General features: G+C 38.6%; 1 protein-coding gene across 1 annotated transcript; it reads left to right on the top strand.

Annotated features, from left to right (window-relative positions):
* The first annotated feature begins 1635 nt into the window (after positions 1-1635).
* Positions 1636-17371, top strand: LOC127413887 (transforming acidic coiled-coil-containing protein 3-like). Its single transcript, XM_051651445.1, has 16 exons — positions 1636-1765; positions 3428-3596; positions 3866-3990; positions 5529-6737; positions 7076-7142; positions 7219-7393; positions 8246-8307; positions 8426-8559; positions 9090-9171; positions 9323-9472; positions 9551-9618; positions 9987-10030; positions 11717-11877; positions 15000-15106; positions 15289-15409; positions 15531-17371. Exons 2-16 carry the CDS (start codon positions 3429-3431, stop codon positions 15600-15602), a joined length of 2745 nt encoding a protein of 914 aa, XP_051507405.1. The 5' UTR covers positions 1636-1765; position 3428; the 3' UTR covers positions 15603-17371.
* Positions 17372-19063: the final 1692 nt, after the last annotated feature.

Raw genomic sequence — 19063 nt, 5'->3', positions numbered from 1 at the left:
TCTTTTCGTACAGTGCATTTTCTTTTTCTTTTTTATTTTCTTTTTTTTTATTTTTTTGCATTAAACAATCTAATATAATTGTAAATACATAGCATTAAAAAACAAAAACAAATAATAGCTACAGTTGATTGTAAATTATTATAAATCACAAAAAAGCGATAATTAACAGTAATTCAGTGAAATTGTAAAGTAAAAGTTGAGAGCACTGAAATATTCACAGCTCTTTGAAGTCAATTTAAAACAGAAAAAAAATACAATTAATGAAATTAAAAATATGAAGTCTTTGCAGACTCACTAAGCTCGTGGTGTGGTGCTGCTCTAGATCAGCTTATATACAGCCCTGTGCAAAAGTCTTAAGCGCATTGTATTTTTCACAAAAACATTTGTCCTGAAATGTTATTTTATATATTCTGCTTTAAGTGTATCATTTGGAAATATCAATTTTAGATTTCAGCATTCCATTTGCAAATAGAATTGAACTGAAGAAGAACAAGGAGCCATACAACAGATGGTATGTCCCCATAGAGCCCAGAACTCAACATCATTATTGAGTCGGTCTGAGATTACATGAAGAGACAGAAGCAATTGAGACAGCCTAAATAGATAGAAGAACTGTGGCAAGTTCTGCAAGAAGCTTGGAACATCCTATCTGCCAACAACCAAGAAAAACTGTGTCCAGGTGTACCTAGGAGAATTGGTGCTGTTTTGAAGGCAAAGGTTGCCACACCAAATATTGATTTTTTTTTTTTTTTAATGTTTACCGGACTTTCTATGATGTTAATTGATAAATGAAAACTATTTATGGCATTATTTTTAAAAGCATCCTCATTATGCAACATTTTTCACAAGTGCCTTAAACTTTTGCACAGTACTCTACATACAATCGGCCACATGCAAACCCTAAGCACCCTCTTCATACAGTGGATACCGTAATTCCCATGCATTATACAGTCTTAGTATAAATAGTCAAATAATACAGATAATAATAAATTAAATAAAAATAATCTTACGGAGATTATTTTACTCACATATTGTTAACGAAGACTCATAAATAATTGTAATTTAAATAATTAACAGTAATGCAATGAATCTGAAAACAAATACAAACGCTAAAATCTGCGCAGCTTTCGCATATAACTTTTTATTTTTTATTTTTTTATTTTTTTTTACTTTTCTGCAGACTCAATGAGCTCCTCATAGTTTCTGTAATATCTTGGTCGAGCTATTTTATTGTTTTATGCCTACATATCACTTCTTGTATTTGTTTTCATATCAGTGCTGTTTATAAAGAAAGACTCACATTATTTCAGTATTTCTTGCAAATGTGTCTTTTATTAAGGTGAAAGACTCTGTGAGGGAAAGCAACACAAAACGCTTATATTTATTATTTAAAACTCAATATCAGCTCAACATAACATACGAAAACGTACTGTGCATTTTATAAAAGGGTTAAACGAGGTAATGATTATTTGCCTACGATACCCGTTTGCGTCCACGGCTTTGTCCGATTGGATGATTTGCATGTCTGTCAAAGGAACATCCACTAAGACGCCGCTTCTTGACCTGGAATACTATTGGTCGATTCATCCTATGATCCCGCCTTAAAAGCGCGGAAGCTTGCATTTTATTGGTTGAGATTGCGCCGTTTAAATTTGAAACGTTTCAAACGGGAGGAAGTTATAAACTTGCAACAACTGCTTGTTGGCCCCGCTCGTTATCCGAGAAGAAAAAGGGTTTTGTGTTAAATTTGAGCCTTTTGAAAAAGGTACGTATTTCAGAAAACTGTTTACACTACTTTGGTAGAGCGACAATGACGTACTGCACGAGAATGTGCAATTGTCATATTGGTCTTTTTAGCAGTGTTGATAGATTTTTATAAACGCTCAGCATACGATGTATAGTCGTTATTTTATTGTAACTACAATTTATTTGGTTTCTTTTCGTTTTAACTGGTTTTGACTCTATAAATGCAGATATGATGAATAGCACCGTATTCGTTGGTGGTTCTAAAAATGTTGAATCTGCATAGGTAACGGCAAGAGGCAGTTCATCTTAATATTAAGGGGCAATTTTTTAAATGAGTAACTTAATGTAAGTGTATCGTTTAGATATTGTATTTACAAAAACATCTTGTAGTTTTTATTTATTTATTTATTTTGCTGTTATTTCAGGTTGTTTTTTGAAGAACAGCCTCTGTCATCCATGTGGTCACATGGCACTGAACTGTTAGATTTAGTTCAGATCAACACCCTCAATCTACTGTCCATCAAAATCATAAATTAGTGTTTTTGGTTGGTGTCTTTCATTTTTGGCTTTGTACTTTTCTTTTGCACTGGATACAGGGCTTGTTCACAGGGCTGATTGTGTGTGAGTGTGGCTTTTATTTTCAAATCTCAGTGATAATAGTCAGTGAAATGTTTATCACTTGTCCAGGTAGGCTGAATGCAGAGGAGTGAGAAAACTGTGCTTTCAAAGCTGACAATTTTATTATCAATCCTACATAGTTCAACATAATCCATGGAAGGACAGATGAGGCCATAATTGGTAATGATTCTTCTGAAGGTTTTATCAATCTTTTCCTTGTTCCCATAAAACTCATGCTATGAAGGGATTGCCACAGAGCCTTGTAGTAGACCATTTGTCACTATTATTCAAACTACAAGACAGTGTTGCCATTGTCAAAATGCTTGGTGACAGCTGATTGCCTTTGAACATCTCTATAAGGTATGATTACTTCTTATTTAACGTCAACATGAAATAAAAATAACAATATTTAGGCCATTTTCTCAATCCACAGTCCTGGTCTTATTGTATGTAATCAAAATGGACCCTATTTGCACAATGTGCAATCAAAGATGAATGCACAATGTTTGTCTCAATCAATAAAATGACTTTCCTTTTTGGCTGACATTACATGACTAGGCTGGAAATAATGTTAGCCTATAAGTAACATGATCATTTGAAGCTGTTTAACGTTAATGTGTAAAAAAAATAATTATAATAATATTAAAAAGGTTCAATCATACTGTGTTTACATTGAATATCCTGTTTTACTCATGTGTCATATTGTGGAACTGAAATGGGTTGCGAATGCTGTTTCATATTGACTTTAAAGAACCCCTCTTGAGTTCCACCAGCACACTACTGCACCAGTGGATGTCACGTTTAGGCCTAAGTTTTTGGAGTCACCCTGTTGGTGTGCCAGAATCTCTGTCCTGCCCTGACAATCAAAGCTGTAGACTGTTTCAAACAAGAAATGCAACAGATTTGAAGTTTCATAATTCTGTGCAAGAAAACCCTGGTGTGGGGTTAGAGGGTTGGATGCCCGCCTCAGGTTTTTATCAGTTAAACCAGCTGGTTATGGTGTCCGCTGGGTGTGTCTTTCAGAAACAGATGTCGTCATATTCTATCTGTCTCTGTCTTTCAGTATGAGTTCTGTTGCGGTGAAGGAAAATCAGGGAGTGTGTGCTGTATGGAAGAACAGCAGTTCTGAAGACACTTGTGACATTTTCTCTTTGGATCAGCCTACCGGCAGGCCCTCAATCCTGCGGCAGTCACAGGCTGACAACATCAAGACTGCAAATAAAGGAGCAAAGGTTTGGAAGCTTCTATATTTCAAATAGACCAGTGAGTCTTGATGTGAGTTTTGTGAAATGTACTAAGGCAAATGTATTAATTTCTCTTTGTAACAAATGAGGCTTCGTTCAGCATTTCTTAAGTAATAGTTTGGTTTAATCTTCACTATGTTGAAACCGAGCTCTCATTCACACAACAAAATTAAACTTTTGTTGGCTTTGCTGTGTATTTTTGTAGTCTTGGACTGTAATTCAGATTTACATGCATGGATTTTCATTGGTTTATATAGGTTTGTTTCCAAACTCCACGGCGAGACCCAGTCACAAAGAGGATTATGTCCCCAAGCCGCACCGGCAAGATCACCAGCCAGGAGGACAGCACTAATACACTGGAGACTCAAACATCTAATGACCAGTGAGCAAATTACCTGCAAATTAGCTCAACTTGAAGTTCTAGAGTTTATGTAGACACAAGATAAGATTTGTAAATCTAACTATGGTCCGAAAGGAGAGTATGAAAAGCTAGTGGACTGAACATAATGGTGATTCTTAAACAGTACTTTTTGTATAAGATTGTATAACTCTGGATTAGGGATGCACCGAAACAGTTTTTATCTTCTGATTCCTGAACTCTCGGGTTCGGATGATCCCCGGTCCGATACCAGTGTTGTATTTTCCTTAAATTGTTGAGAATATCTTCACTGTGTGGAACTGATTAGGAGTATTATTTTTATGTGTAAAGAAACACAAACCTCTAACTACACATTCATAAATTTTTTTTTTAAAAAAGCAGTTTACGGCCTCCCGAGAATTTAAGCTTGTCAAAATAATTCGGCCACTGTCTGCTTGAATTTGTGAGGTGTGTGCGGTTGAATGAGCTGTTTTGATAATCTACCTGAAGTTGACCAATCAGGAGAACGTGTTACAACTTGCATGATTTTTTTTTTTTTTTTTTTTTTAACTCCCCAATCGCAAGTCTGGTGAAACCAAGGACTTTTAGGTTGAAAGTTCTACCTGTCAATCAACCGTTGTGCTAAAACAAGATTTTTTAAATTTGCAACATGGACAAGACCTCACAGATCTTCTTCAGTATGTTGCTATCAGTCAGCAAGCAGTGGCACAGATGAATGAGAAGCAAGCACATCTGAAGCTGAATAATACAGTTAGCCTACTCCAAAAAATAACTCAGAATTCTGAACTAAATGTCATGTTTGTGCTTGGATTAAATCTAAGTATAAGTGGCAGAAACGGTCCACAAATTTTGCACACTTTCTTTTAATCATGTTCAGTTTGTGTGCTTTATTATGCAGTAACTGGCAGCAACACACTGACGTTATAATTGATGTGTGCAGTCATGAAATCAGACTGCCTTCGATTGAAATCTGAATCTGTCAAATGTCGGACAGCATTTAGAATAAGTGTGTGTGTATGTATGTATGTATACACACACACATAAGATTTAAGATATATATTTATTTATTTATTTATTCATTCACACACAAATTTGGGTTGGGCTCGTCAGACCGATACCCAGTCCGGTTAAAAACGTCAGTATCAGACACTATACCTGTCCAGGTATTGGATCAGTGCATCCCTGCTCTGGCTACAACTGTGCACAGACAGGGTTGGCAAGTGATTCTACCACACCATTCTATCACACCAGTCTCATACTAACCCCTGTTATCTTTGTGTAATAGTAACACTCTAGAATCATTTTTTATTTTTTTGGTGCTGTCTGCTTGCCTGCTAGGCTTAGATTTAAAGTGAGTTTGCTGTAAATGCTTATTCATTTGTGCACCTAAAGAGACAAGTAGAAATTGTATGTGGCAGTTGACAGCATGCAACTGATGTGGTACACAGACATTTAGGGGGGAAATGGAAAGTAAAAGGAACAAAAAAATAAATGAATAGCAAAATTCAAAAATATGTAAAATGTAATATTGTGTTTTACAGGGTGTTTAATAGCACTTCTACCACCCCAATCAACATTCAGAGTCACAGTGTTACCTACCCTGATGTAGACATGCCTCTTCAGAGCAGAGGAGCCTACACACTTGACCTAGACAACCTAGATGCCATCAACCCTTTTCAGGAGTCCAATAAAATGGCGAATTCCCCTTCTAAATCGCTTTTGGAGAATTCCCCACAGAAATCTCTATTGGCAAATTCCCATCCTAAATCTTCCGTTTTACCTGTGACTTCTGACCTTATAGAGTCGGATGCAACTGCAGCCCCTGTTTCTGCACCTGAGGATGACAAGAAGGTTCCAGAGGTGATGGAGACCGCACTTGATGAGACTCTTCCTTTTGTCCCATCAGTGGAGAATTCCCTTGCAGATTGTTCTGCTGACATATCTTCAGCAGAGGCCACTGTCATCATCATCAAGAATGAGAACATTGAGAAGATCGCCACAGACACTGAGGATTCTGATATTATGGAGTCAGTGAAAGCATCTCCGCAGATTCCTGTTATGGAAGACCAACCAGAGGCCCAAGAATTGCCACTACCCCCTGCGGGATCATACAACTTAGACTTTGACAACGTCGATTTGCTCAACCCATTCCAAACTGGTGGCTCAAAGATCCTAAACTCTCCTGTGCTTGGCAAGGCATTAGCTGTTCCCAATCCATTCCTGCCAAGCCAAGAAGTCAAGTGGGAACCGGAGATCTCCGTCCAGGCCCCTCTAACAGCCCCAGATGCCCCCACGCCATCTCAGAAGAATTCCACCATCACTGAGGGCTCCTCATCTGCAGCGCCCCATAAAGAGAACCAGATGCTACTGGAGTTTAATTTTGATGATGGTGCTGAAGTAAAGCGCAAACCTCCTCCAAAACGACTTGGGGTTAAGAGACCTGCAGGACCCAAACCTGTTGCCAAAAAACTTGACGCACCAGTGACAGAGAAGAAAGAATCACATACCAAGCAGGTTTCCCCTACGAACCCTGAGGAGACAGAACCTGTGGACGTTCCTCCTGTTAAAGGTTCTTATGCCTTTGATTTTGACAAGTTTGATGACCCAGACTTTAACCCCTTCGGCACAAAGGCTAAGATGGGGAACTCCCCACCACGTGCCGTCCAGACCAGCCCGGTTTTGACAAAGACGGCAGCCATTCCATTTCAGCAGCATGAGGCCCCTGCACAGGATGAACAGCCTGTGTGCCGGTACAGAACCTAGAGCTAGCAAATTGTGTTTAACCCTTCTGTGCTCTTAGCATCTGAAGATGCAACATGTTTGTTAAATCTGACACATTGCAGGTCAAAAGTCACAACCTATTACAAACTGTAACCTTTTCTAATTTTGGTATTTAGGATTTCATGAAGTTTCAGGGTGAAACACTGATGTCAAGTTGCGGTAAATCTGTGTTTAGTATAAACGGGTTTAAAATGGCCCTTTAACAGCACAGAAGGGTTAAGCACATGCCAGGGCATATTGCATGTCATTCCTGATCTGCATAGCCTAATGACTTTAATTGTTGAGCTCTGATATTCTTTTTCTACAGGTCTCCCCAGGCTGCTTCTAAAACTGATGAAAAAATGGCAGAAACTGAGCTCGCTGCTATCATGCAGGTAAGTTTGCATTTTGAATTATTGTGTTGCCACCAATTGCAGTCCTCTACAGAGATTTATACTCTTTCTCTTACAGCAAACTGAAGATGTGGGGTCATTTGCTACCTCCCACAATAACATACCCCATAGCCCAGCCCCTCAGGAGCCAGAAGGCACAGCAACCCCAGAACCCAGGCCAGACCTTCAGAACCAGACCTGTGACTTTGGTGTGGCAACACCAAGTGAAGATGAGTTTGTGCATGGTGCATTGTGTGAGTGAACTTCTTTATGTCCTTATTTAAAGGTGCACTTAGTAACTTTTTAAAAATTAGTCTTGAACTTACACAAATACCTAGGGGAGTGGATGCAGGATCATTCAAACATGATTGTATTCAGTTACCAATACCATTGGAGAAGTTCACTATCCACAAGTAACCATGATTAATCTACAAGTGAAAGTGTTCAATAACAGGGTGGTTACTGAGATTTAGTGAGTAGTATTTGGCTGGCCATGTGATCCTAACATGGCTGCCCCATGAGGGGACCCTCTTCATAAAGATTTAAACCATGTGAGTGGTCGTGATTTTATACATATGTTTCAAAATTACTATTTATTGGGGTGGAAGTCGGTTGGAGCGCCCTCATTTCAAGAGTGATGCACAGAGATGGGGAGGGTGGCAGCTTTTGAGGAAGTGTCATGTAGAAGGCTGGGGATCTGGAATTCGTTTGATGGGAAATGGGGAAGCTATTCGTTTTTGGAGGGCTCTTGGGGAGGGGCAGTGGAGAGAGAAGCTTAGTTTTAAGTGTGTGTGTATGTGTGTATATATATATATATATATATATATATATACACCCTGAGGGTCAGGGTGGGGCTGGGGATTGGGGAGGGATAATAGTGGGGGTTAAATGTCGATTCTGTGTATATATGTTTTGCTTTTCTTTGTTATCTGAACGAATCAATAAAAAATGTTAATCAGAAAAAAATTACTATTTATTTCTTTGGTAGTAAAACGTTTAATGAGGAAAAAAAAATACTGAGTGCACCTTTTAAACCATTTGATAAAGACAAGCAGACCCATTCAGTGCTAGCTCTAAACAGCTGGGAAACATCCTCTTTGTTGCAGTCATGCCAGGAGGAGATTTTGATGGGCAGATTGATTACTTGGAGCAGTTTGGATCAAGCACTGTGAGTGTTTCTGTTTTGAGCCAATAAAGCCAGCAGCATGGAGAAATGTTAGTTTGGATGTTTTAAATGCTTTATTTAACATTCAGTAATTCCGCTCTTTACACACACACTTTTATAGTTCAAGGAGTCAGCCTTGCGGAAACAGTCACTGTATTTGAAGTTTGACCCGCTGCTGAAAGACAGTCCAAAGAAAATCGAATTGGAGAGTGGTAACTCTGGATTCAGCCTGCCACGCCCTTCCCTTGCCATCAGGTCAGTGTCTTCCATACATATACACTAGTTTTACAAATTTATGTTGGTGTTTGAAAACTTTTGTTTTCTATTCATGATATGTATATAGAATTATCTCGCAGGTTATATAAAATTATGCAACATTGGGAATAAAGCTTTTCATTTTAATGCACTTTTTTTTTTTCTTTTTTTTTCTTTTTTCATTTGGACATTAAAAGATGTAATTGGGGTAGTTTGGCAATCCTTCCTTGTCTCAAAAGTTTGCTTGGTTTTGTTCATTTTTCAAGAATCAGTTCAAACTGTTTTAGTGAATAGATTCAAAACTGTTGATTTGTCTGCATCATGACTCACAGTCTCTGTGGTGTTTTTCATATTAAAATGTTTTAGTAGAAAAATTATTGTAGGTAAATTATGCCGTTTATTACTATGTTATATTTGTGCATTATTTTACTGTTTTTGTTTTTAGTAAACTTTTTGAATCTACAATGACTAAGCATGAAATGAAAGTAATCACCATTCTATGTTTGTGTGTGTGTGTGTGTGTGTGTTAGAATGATGGAGGCTGCAAAATCTGAGGGAAAGCGGAAGTCTCAGTGTGACGGTATGAAGCTGCTAGATGATCTGCCTCCACCAGTAAGAAAACACAAACTCATAATAATGCTCAGTTTACATTTTCGCTAAAATACAAAAGTGACCATTTAAGGCACTGAAACAGGCCAAAACTACAATGGAGAAGAATTTGCCAGTTTCATTTGAGCTAATTTTCCCATGTGTGCATCTCCAGGCAGTGGAGACTGTGGTGCCAGATCCAACTGTTCTGGACTTACTAGTTCCCACCTTTAAACAGCCCTTGAAGACAGAGGACTCAATCATAGAGGTTCTGAAGTACAGTCAGAAAGACATGGATGCTGCACTTCAGAAAGCAGACAGACAGGTGAGCTTTTATAGCCCAGTCAAGATGACCAAAATGTCTGATCTCTCCTGGCCTCATGTTTTGTTTTTCCTTTATTAGGCAGAGGAGCGGCAACAAGAGCTGCAGGCCCAGATTGAAGCAGTGCGTCTGGAGAATCAGCACATGTTGTAAGTCTCTGATTGGATAAACACTTTGACATGATGTTTGGAGAGCAATAAGAATAAGGTTTGCCAGGATCTTGGAAAAACTGGAAATATACAGTGAATATAAATGTAATAATATAGTGATGTCAGGGTCATAGTGATGTCTGATTTGTGAGCGACTTGCATTTTGAGTCTGTTCTTTTAATTGAACTGGCTCTCAGATCAGCCTGAATGATTCGGTATCTGAATAGAAAGTTGATTAAAAAAAATCCTTATCTAGTAATCACAAATGACTCTAAAGTTAATGGAAATTTTTTGGTCAAAGTGTGGGAACCCTGTTAAATGTCTGACATTTGGACAATACGCCAGTCACGCATCTTTCATTCTCTCAGGTTTATAGTGTCAGAGTTTGAAGCCACCATCACTCAGATCACAGGTATGACATATGTTTAATCATAACCAATGTTCTGTGTACATTAAAACATGCCTTTGAGGTACAGTTGTGCTCAAAAGTTTGCTTACCCTGACAAAAATTGTGAAATTTTGGCACTGATTTTGAAAATATGACTGATCATGTAAAAAAACTCTTATTTAAGGATAGTGATCATATGAAGCCATTTATCATCACATAGTTGTTTGGCTCCTTTTTAAATCATAATGATAACAGAAATCACCCAAATGGCCCTGATCAAAAGTTTACATACCCTTGAATGTTTGGCGTTGTTACAGACACACAAGGTGACACACAGGTTTAAATGGCAATTAAAGGTTAATTTCCCACACCTGTGGATTTTTACATTGCAATTAGTGCCTGTGTATAAATAGTCAGTGAGTTTGTTAGCTCTCACGTGGATGCACTTAGCAGGCTAGATACTGAGCCATGGGGAGCAGAAAATAACTGTCAAAAGACCTGCGTAACAAGGTAATGGAACTTTATAAAGATGGAAAAGGATATAAAAAGATATCCAAAGCCTTGAAAATGCCAGTCAGTACTGTTCAATCACTTAAGAAGTGGAAAATTCGGGGATCTCTTGATACCAAACCACGGTCAGGTAGACCAAGAAAGATTTCAGCCACAACTGCCAGAAGAATTGTTCAGGATACAAAGAAAAACCCACAGGTAACCTCAGGAGAAATACAGGCTGCTCTGGGAAAAAGACGGTGTGGTTGTTTCAAGGAGCACAATATGACGACACTTGAACAGAAATGAGCTGCATGGTCGAGTTGCCAGAAAGAAGCCTTTACTGCACCAATGCCGCAAAAAGCCAGGTTACAATATGCCCGACAGCACCTTGACACGCCTCACAGCTTCTGGCACACTGTAATTTGGAGTGACGAGACCAAAATAGAGCTTTATGGTCACAACCATAAGCGCTATGTTTGGAGAGGGGTCAACAAGGCCCATAGTGAAAAGAATACCATCCCCACTGTGAAGCATGGTGGTGGTTCACTGATGTTTTGAGGGTATGTGAGCTCTAAAGGCATTGGGAATCTTGTGAAAATTGATGGCAAGATGAATGTAGCATGTAATCAGAAAATACTGGCAGACAATTTGCATTCTTCTACACAAAAGCTGCGCATGGGACGCTAAGCACAAGGCCAAGTTGACTCTCCAGTGGTTACAGCAGAAAAAGATGAAGGTTCTGGAGTGGCCATCATAGTCTCCTGACCTTAATATCATCGAGCCACTCTGGGGGGGATCTCAAACGTGCGGTTCATGCAAGACAACCAAAGACTTTGCATGACCTGGAGCCATTTTGCCAAGACGAATGGGCAGCAATACCACCTGCAAGAATTTGGGGCCTCATAGACAACTATTACAAAAGACTGCACGCTGTCATTGATGCTAAAGGGGGCAATACACAGTATTAAGAACTAAGGGTATGCAAACTTTTGAACAGGGGTCATTTCATTTTTTTTCATTGTTGCCATGTTTTGTTTTATGATTGTGCCATTCTGTTATAACCTACAGTTGAATATGAATCCCATAAGAAATAAAAGAAATATTTTGCCTGCTCACTCATGTTTTCTTTAAAAATAGTACATATATTACCAGTTCTCCAAGGGTATGCAGACTTTTGAGCACAATTGTATGCTCAAACATCCATGTGTTTGTTTGTAGATGAGCATAAACAGAAGGAAGATTTGGCTAAAACTGAGTTGGAACGAGTCCTTCAGGAAAAAGATCAGCTGGCCAAAGACTTGAATGAGTTGGAACGATCTTTCTCCTCTGTTGTCAAACGCCTTGACAGATGCAAGGAAGTTATCGAGGGATTCAAAAAGGTATTTTATGCTTTAATGAGACCCCTGCAATAGGACTTGCCAATTTTAAAGGGATAGTTCACCCAAAAATGAAAATTCTCTCATTATTTACTCACCCTCATGATATCCCTTGTGTGTATGACTTTCTTTCTTCACCAGAACACATTTGAAGAAAATTAGAAAAATATCTTGGCTCAATACAGTTGGTCTTTTAAATGCAAGTGAATGGAGATTTCTCTTTTGAAGCTCCAAAAATCACAGACAGTCAGCACAAACGTCATCGATACGACTCCAGCGGTTAAATTAATGTCTTCTAAAGCGATACGATTGCTTTTGTTGTGAAAAAGATCGCTATTTAAATACTTTTTAACTTTAATCCAATGCTTCCGGTAAGCTTCACAAGAGGGTAGAGATCACGCAGTCTCTCATGTGACTTATTAGCATTGTGAGATTAGGTCCGTAACATGTTATTCTCCATTCTCCTCTCGGTTGAGACATCCAGGATAAGCACACAAATGCACCATTGTGAGTACTTGATGCTACTTGATACAGTACAGTATACCAATTGATAAATGACACCATCTCTTTATTTACCCCCCTCCCCCCAACTTATTGTCTCCTTTTTTTTTTTTTTTTATGCTTTTGGCAATATGTACTGAAGTATGTCATGCCAATAAAGAAAATTTTAATTTGAGTAAAGAAACAGATAGATAGGGGGCCTGGGTAGCTCAGCAAGTAAAGATGCTGACTGCCACACCTGGAGTCACAAGTTCGAATCCAGGGCATGCTGAGTGAATCCAGTCAGGCTTCCTAAGCAACCAATTGGCCCGGTTGCTAGGGTGGGTAGAGTCACGTTGGGTTAACCTCCTCGTGGTCGCTATAATGTGGTTTTCGCTCTTGGTGGGTTGCGTGGCGAGTTGTGCGTGGATGCCGCAGAGAATAGCGTGAAGCCTCCACACGCGCTAGGTCTCTGTGGTAATGTGTTCAACCAGCCAAGTGATAAGATGCACAGATTGACGGTCTCGGACTCGGAGGCAACTGAGATTCGTCACTCAGATTGAGGCGAGTCACTACGCTACCACAAGGACTTGGAGCGCATTGGGAATTGGGCATTCCAAATTGGGGAGAAAAAGAAAGAAACAGATAAATACAGCTCTAAACCAAAACCAACGAAGCTTCTGTACAGCGTTCCTCTTACTCCGCTGTAAACAGCGCTGCTCTTCCATGAGTTACAAAGGTACTTAAATGTTGGTCTTTTTCGCACCAAAAGCGATTGTGTCGCTTTAGAAGAAATTAATTTGACAGCTAGAGTCGTATGGATGACGTTTATGCTGACTATAATTTAACAGCTGGAGTCATATGGATGACGTTTATGCTGACTATCTGTTCTTTTTGGAGCTTCAAAACTCGGCTCACCATCCACTTGCATTTTATGGACCTACTGAGCCAAGATATTTTTATAATTTTCTTCAAATGTGTTCTGGTGAAGAAAGTAATTTACACCTGGGATATCATGAGGGGTGAGTAAATGATGAGAATTTTCATTTTTAAATCCTTCATAGGGTCATTATTATTCAGGATGATGATCCTTTAAAGTCATTATTTACACACGTTGTTCCAAACCTGTTTGACTTTAGTGGAACACAAATTAAGATGTGAGGCAGAATGTTAGGGACTTACAGCCTCAGGGTACGTTTTACACGACAACGATGTACTAAAAACTGAAAAGTCTTTCCTTTGTGTTTTTGAAAAGTTTCGCTTACATTGTCAAAATGATCCCCGTTCACACGGAACCATGAAAACGACTAAAAACGCTGTATTATGCATGCCAGGCCAGAAGCTGGTGTTATCACTTTGTAAAGAAACACTACGTGCCTGCACACAAGCATTCTTCCACAGAGCGGTGAATACAAACAATGAAGATGGCGAAAGCTTCGAGCAATTTTGTCTGGACGGACGATGAGGTTGCTTTATTACTACAATTACTTTGCTGGAGAAGCGTCAATAAACTCAAAATCTTGAGCAGCTCAAACACAGTCCTGTAGTCCGCCACTGTAGTTTTGAATGTCTTGCGCATTGTTTTGAAGTACTCGCACGCATGCCTATAGACTGAACTCTCAAGATTATTCAATAAACTCTGCTCATTTTTACCATCACTTCGTATCCTGCCTCCTTCTGTATTCCCCTTGCTGACTCTTGTGCTGGTAGGAGAGTAAGTTAACATAAGCTGTTGATGTTGACTGGTTTTGGATATCAGACAGAACTCTGATATATGGATATCTTCTGACGGAGAGAGAGGTCTAGTGTACACTGGATCTAACATGCATTTTCACTGCCTCATGTTTTCATATTCTAAGCATATCATTGAATACTGTACATGGCATCACATCTCTGTCTATAGGCTATATACATAAGCGGTGGGTGAATAAATTGCAGGGTAAAGGTACATCAAATAAAATTAAGTAAATAAATAAACATTTAAAATACAAATACATTTTTCCCATCTGAATCTATACATTAATTTCAAGATTTTCAAATTGCAGGTTCTGCCTACTGTACAATGTTCACACTCCATACAAAACACTCCAAATGAATAAATTGTTGATTATTGTTATTTGCACAGACACCAGTATTCATATTGATAATTATACATCTCAAATTGATGCCTATCAATCCATCATTTTTTATATAATGCGTAATACGTGTGCGCATGACATTGTTTTCACAAATTCGCTTCATTGTTTTTGTATGTTTACACGGAGACGATAACGGCGTTGTATTCAAAAACTTGCACTTTGAAACCCGTTTTCAAAAGTTTGCATTTTAAAGCCCCCAAACACCATTGGCGTGTAAACGAACAGCCAAAATGTTTTTAGATGAAACGTTGTAGTGTAAACGGCCCCTCAGTCACCATTCACTTTCATTGCATTTTTTTTTTATATATAATAAAAGTGACTGGTGAATGAGGCTGTCATTCCCTAACATTCATGCTTTTGTGTTCCATGAAGAGAAATGTCATTCCAAACCCATATGCCTATCAGGGTAAGTGATGACAGAATTTCCATTTTTGTCTGAACTAAGTCATGTGTATAGCATTGTAAGGCATTGTGTATAATAATGGTCATTTTCCTTCTCTTGTATAGAATGAGGAGACTCTGAAACAGTACGCTCATAATTGCATGGACAGACTGCAGAAAGAAGAAAAGCGTTATCAAGCTCTTAAAGCCCATGCTGAGGAGAAACTAGATCAGTATGAGCTCTTCTGTACCACACAAACATGCGCACTTTTTTTGCAGTAGCTGCGAGTTTGTAATGTTGAAGTGTAAAATGTGTTCGTTTATATGAACATGCTGGTAATGTAGAATTTTGTTGTGAATATGAAGAGATTTTAGATGCCTGGAAGTGTCAGTAATAATACTCCTGTTGTTTCAGAGCAAATAAGGCAATAGCAGAGGTGCGCACTAAGCAGGGCGCGGAGGTAGCAGCTCTTCAAGTGCAACTTAAGCGAGAACAGCTGAAAGTTCAGTCCCTAGAGAAGGATCTGGAACAAAAGGTAAACACTTTTACAGTGGTGGTCCAGCCATTTTTTTACTTGTGTAGTTCTTCTGAAATTAGTTAATTGCTCTTCTTTTCTTGCCATTTTACTGACATGATTCTCTTTTGTCTCTTCTCAGGCTAAAGAAGTTAAAGATGTTACAGAACTCTGTGATGAGCTGCTCCATAAAGTACAGAAGCATGGCTTTTAATATGTTTGCCTTTATCTGTGTTGTTCGTTATGTTTATTTGTGTTCATTATAAGTAGTTTTAATAAATGGAGAATGGAAGCACTGACTCGTCTTGATTGTCAATGCTTAAAACATTTGTTAGGTGATTGTCATCACAAGGAGGTCAGGTTAAGGCAGCTGATGAATGACTACAAGTCCCCATTTGTTGTTTTGTTTTTATAGAAGATTCAGTTGTGGCTTTTAGTAATGTAACTTCTCATCTAGTGCCATTGTCATAATAGTGCCAAGTCATAATTTTATTTTTTGCTCTCTCTTAAAGAGCACCTATTATTGTTTTTCAAATATTACCTTTCATATAGTGTGTTATATAGCTGTTTGTGAATGTAAAAAAGTCTGCCAAGTTTCAAAAATCAAAGTGCACAACAAATGGAGTTACTGACTCCCAAATGAAAGAACCGATTCTGAACACCAGAAACGAGTCGTTAGAAATTCCAGACTTACTTCCTGTACTAACCTATGTAATTTGGTAACAAAAAACCGGCCTCTGGTCTTCATTGGATGCTTGCTAACAGCTTTGACCAGCCATCAAAAACTACACTAAGTAGACCAATCACAACAGACTGGGACATCTGACCAATCAGAGCAGAGTAGGCTCTCTGAAAGGAGGAGTTTAGAATGAATCCTTTAGAACGGATCATTGAACGAGTCGTTTTTGACACTGGGGGAAAAAGATAATGCTGCAATTTAAATTATGAGCAAATTAAAGTGTTTTTTGACCTTGGATGCATGTAAATCTATTGTATGAGACCTTTAAAACAAAATTAGGCACGTTTAAAAACCATAATAGGTGCTCTTTAATGACAGCCTCTGTAGTACTTGTCATCTGACTGTTGAGGGTTCCCATGGACATGGCAAACCTGGAAATATCATGGAATTTTAAATTGTTGGTTGAAAAAGTCATGGAAAGGTCTATAGTGAATATACATTTTCCAGTTATGCATAGCTAAAATACTTAATTGGACAGAAATGACTGTCTGTACAACCTCAAATGATATATGGAAATGTATATAGTGAATATACTTTTTTTTTCTCTCTCTCTCTATCTTTGCCTTGCTCTAAAATATTTCATCTAGGCTAGATTGCTCTTGTGTAGAGTAAAACTTGCAAGTCATATTGATGACTGATTTGTGAGCAAATTGTATTTCGAGTCTTTTATTTAAATTAGTTCACGAATCAGTTTGAATGATTTGAAACCTAGTTGAATCAGAAGTCATTTCAAGGGGGAGAAAATTCCTAGTAACCACACATGACTGGAAATTTAATGGAAATGTACTGAAAGCTACAATTATTTTAAAGTCATTTTTTAGTTCTAGTCATGAATGACTAGAAAAATCATGGAAATCTAATGGTCAAAATGAGTTCATTTATTACTTAGAGTAAAATGACGAAATGACATCCAAGTTGCATTAAGAAAAACTAATTTTCCCTCCAGTGTGGACAGGAATCAAACACAAGGGTAACAGTCCATCAGATGCCAGTATTAGTGCCTTTTACGTTAGTTTTCTGTGGAAGGTAAATTTGCTACAACATTTTAAATAGTGCACATTCAGAACAGATAAGGGAAGTATGCATTTGACAATTACAGAAAGTTGCGATATCTTCACATCTCTCTAGGGTTTTTAAATAGCATACAGTGTTGATGATAATTGATTGGCCATTACTTTTTCCAAAAGTGTTTTTAAGCCTGTTAATTCAGTTTGAGGATTATTAAATAAACATTCCAGAAATGATCTATGGGAATGGCAATGCATTTATTCGACAGTCATTTACACACAACTAAAACAGATAAGATCATGACATTGTTTATGCCCTCATGTGTTCCTAAATGTACAATTGTAATGTACACAAACTTCAGTGTTCACAAATACTGTATATAAGATTCTGTGCTGCACTGACACAATGTTGAGACACTAATTGACCATACAGAGACTCATGCAGCGAATAAGCACAAAGAATCCTGCAATTACAGCACAACACAGGATCACCAGCTTTCTGACAGATAGGCAGCAATTAGTGAGACAGGAAATTCACTTCCAGCACCTGTACAATCAGCACTGGTGCCCCCCAGGGATGTGTGCTCCCCCACTACTCTTCTCCCTGTACACAAATGACTGCACTGCCAAGGACCCCTTTGTCAAGCTCCTGAAGTTTGCAGAAAACACTACTGTCATCGGCCTCATCCTGGATGATGTTGAGAAGGCATACAGAAGGGAGGTTGAACAGCTGTCTGTCTGGTGCAGTCAAAACAACCTGGAGCTGAACACGTGCAAAACAGTGTAGATGATAGTGGACTGTAGGAGGAACACCCCAACATTGACCCCCCTCACCATTCTGAACTGCACTGTGGCAGCAGTGGAGTCATTCAGGTTCCTGGGCTCTACCATCTCACAGGACCTGAAATAGGAGACCCACATTGACTGTGAAAAAGGCCCACCAGAGCTTGTACTTCCTTTGCTGGTTGAGGAAGTTCAACCTGCCACAGATGCTGCTGATACAGTTCTACTCAGCAGTCATTGAGTCTGTCCTCTGCACTTCAATAACTGTCTGGTTTGGTTCAGCTATGAAATTGGACATCAGAAGACTACAAAGGACAATTTGGACTGCTGAGCGGATTATTGGTTGCCCCTTGCCCTCCGTTCAAGAACAGTACACTTCCAGAGGAAAAGGCTGGAAAAATCACTCTGGACCCCACTCACCCAGCCCACTACCTTTTTGAACTGTTGACTTCTGGCCGGCGCTACAGAGCACTGAGCACCAGAACCATCAGGCACAAGATCAGTTTTTTCCCCCTCAGGCTATCCATCTCATGAACAGTTAAAACTCCCCATTTAAGCAATAATTATGTGCAATACACAGCTTAGTCTATAGCTGAGAGTATCTAGCCTGCTCAGTGCATCCACGTGAGAGCTAACAAACTCACTGACTATTTATACACAGACACTAATTGCAATTTAAAAATCCACAGGTGTGGGAAATTAACCTTTAATTGCCATTTAAACCTGTGTGTGTCACCTTGTGTGTCTGTAACATGGCCAAACATTCAAAGGTATGTAAACTTTTGATCAGGGCCATTTGGGTGATTTCTGTTATCATTATGATTTAAAAAGGAGCCAAACAACTATGTGATGATAAATGGCTTCATATGATCACTATCCTTTTGCATGATCAGTCATATTTTCAAAATCAATGCCATTTCTGCCAGGGTATGCAAACTTTTGAGCACAACTGTATATATATATTGTCTTATCATGTATTTCTATATATACTTGTATTTTCTATTTGCTTTTTATTTTTATTCTATTTTTTATTGTTGTTGTATTGTTTGTGCTTCTGTCACCAAGACAAATTCCTTGTATGTGTAAACATACTTGGCAATAAGGCTCATTCTGATTCTGATTATTCACACAATAAATGTCACATCA

Source organism: Myxocyprinus asiaticus, chromosome 23 (assembly GCF_019703515.2).
Source record: "Myxocyprinus asiaticus isolate MX2 ecotype Aquarium Trade chromosome 23, UBuf_Myxa_2, whole genome shotgun sequence".
NCBI classification, from domain to species: domain Eukaryota; kingdom Metazoa; phylum Chordata; class Actinopteri; order Cypriniformes; family Catostomidae; genus Myxocyprinus; species Myxocyprinus asiaticus.
The sequence above is the reverse complement of the archived record's forward strand: the minus strand, read 5'-3'. Positions and strand labels throughout refer to the sequence as shown.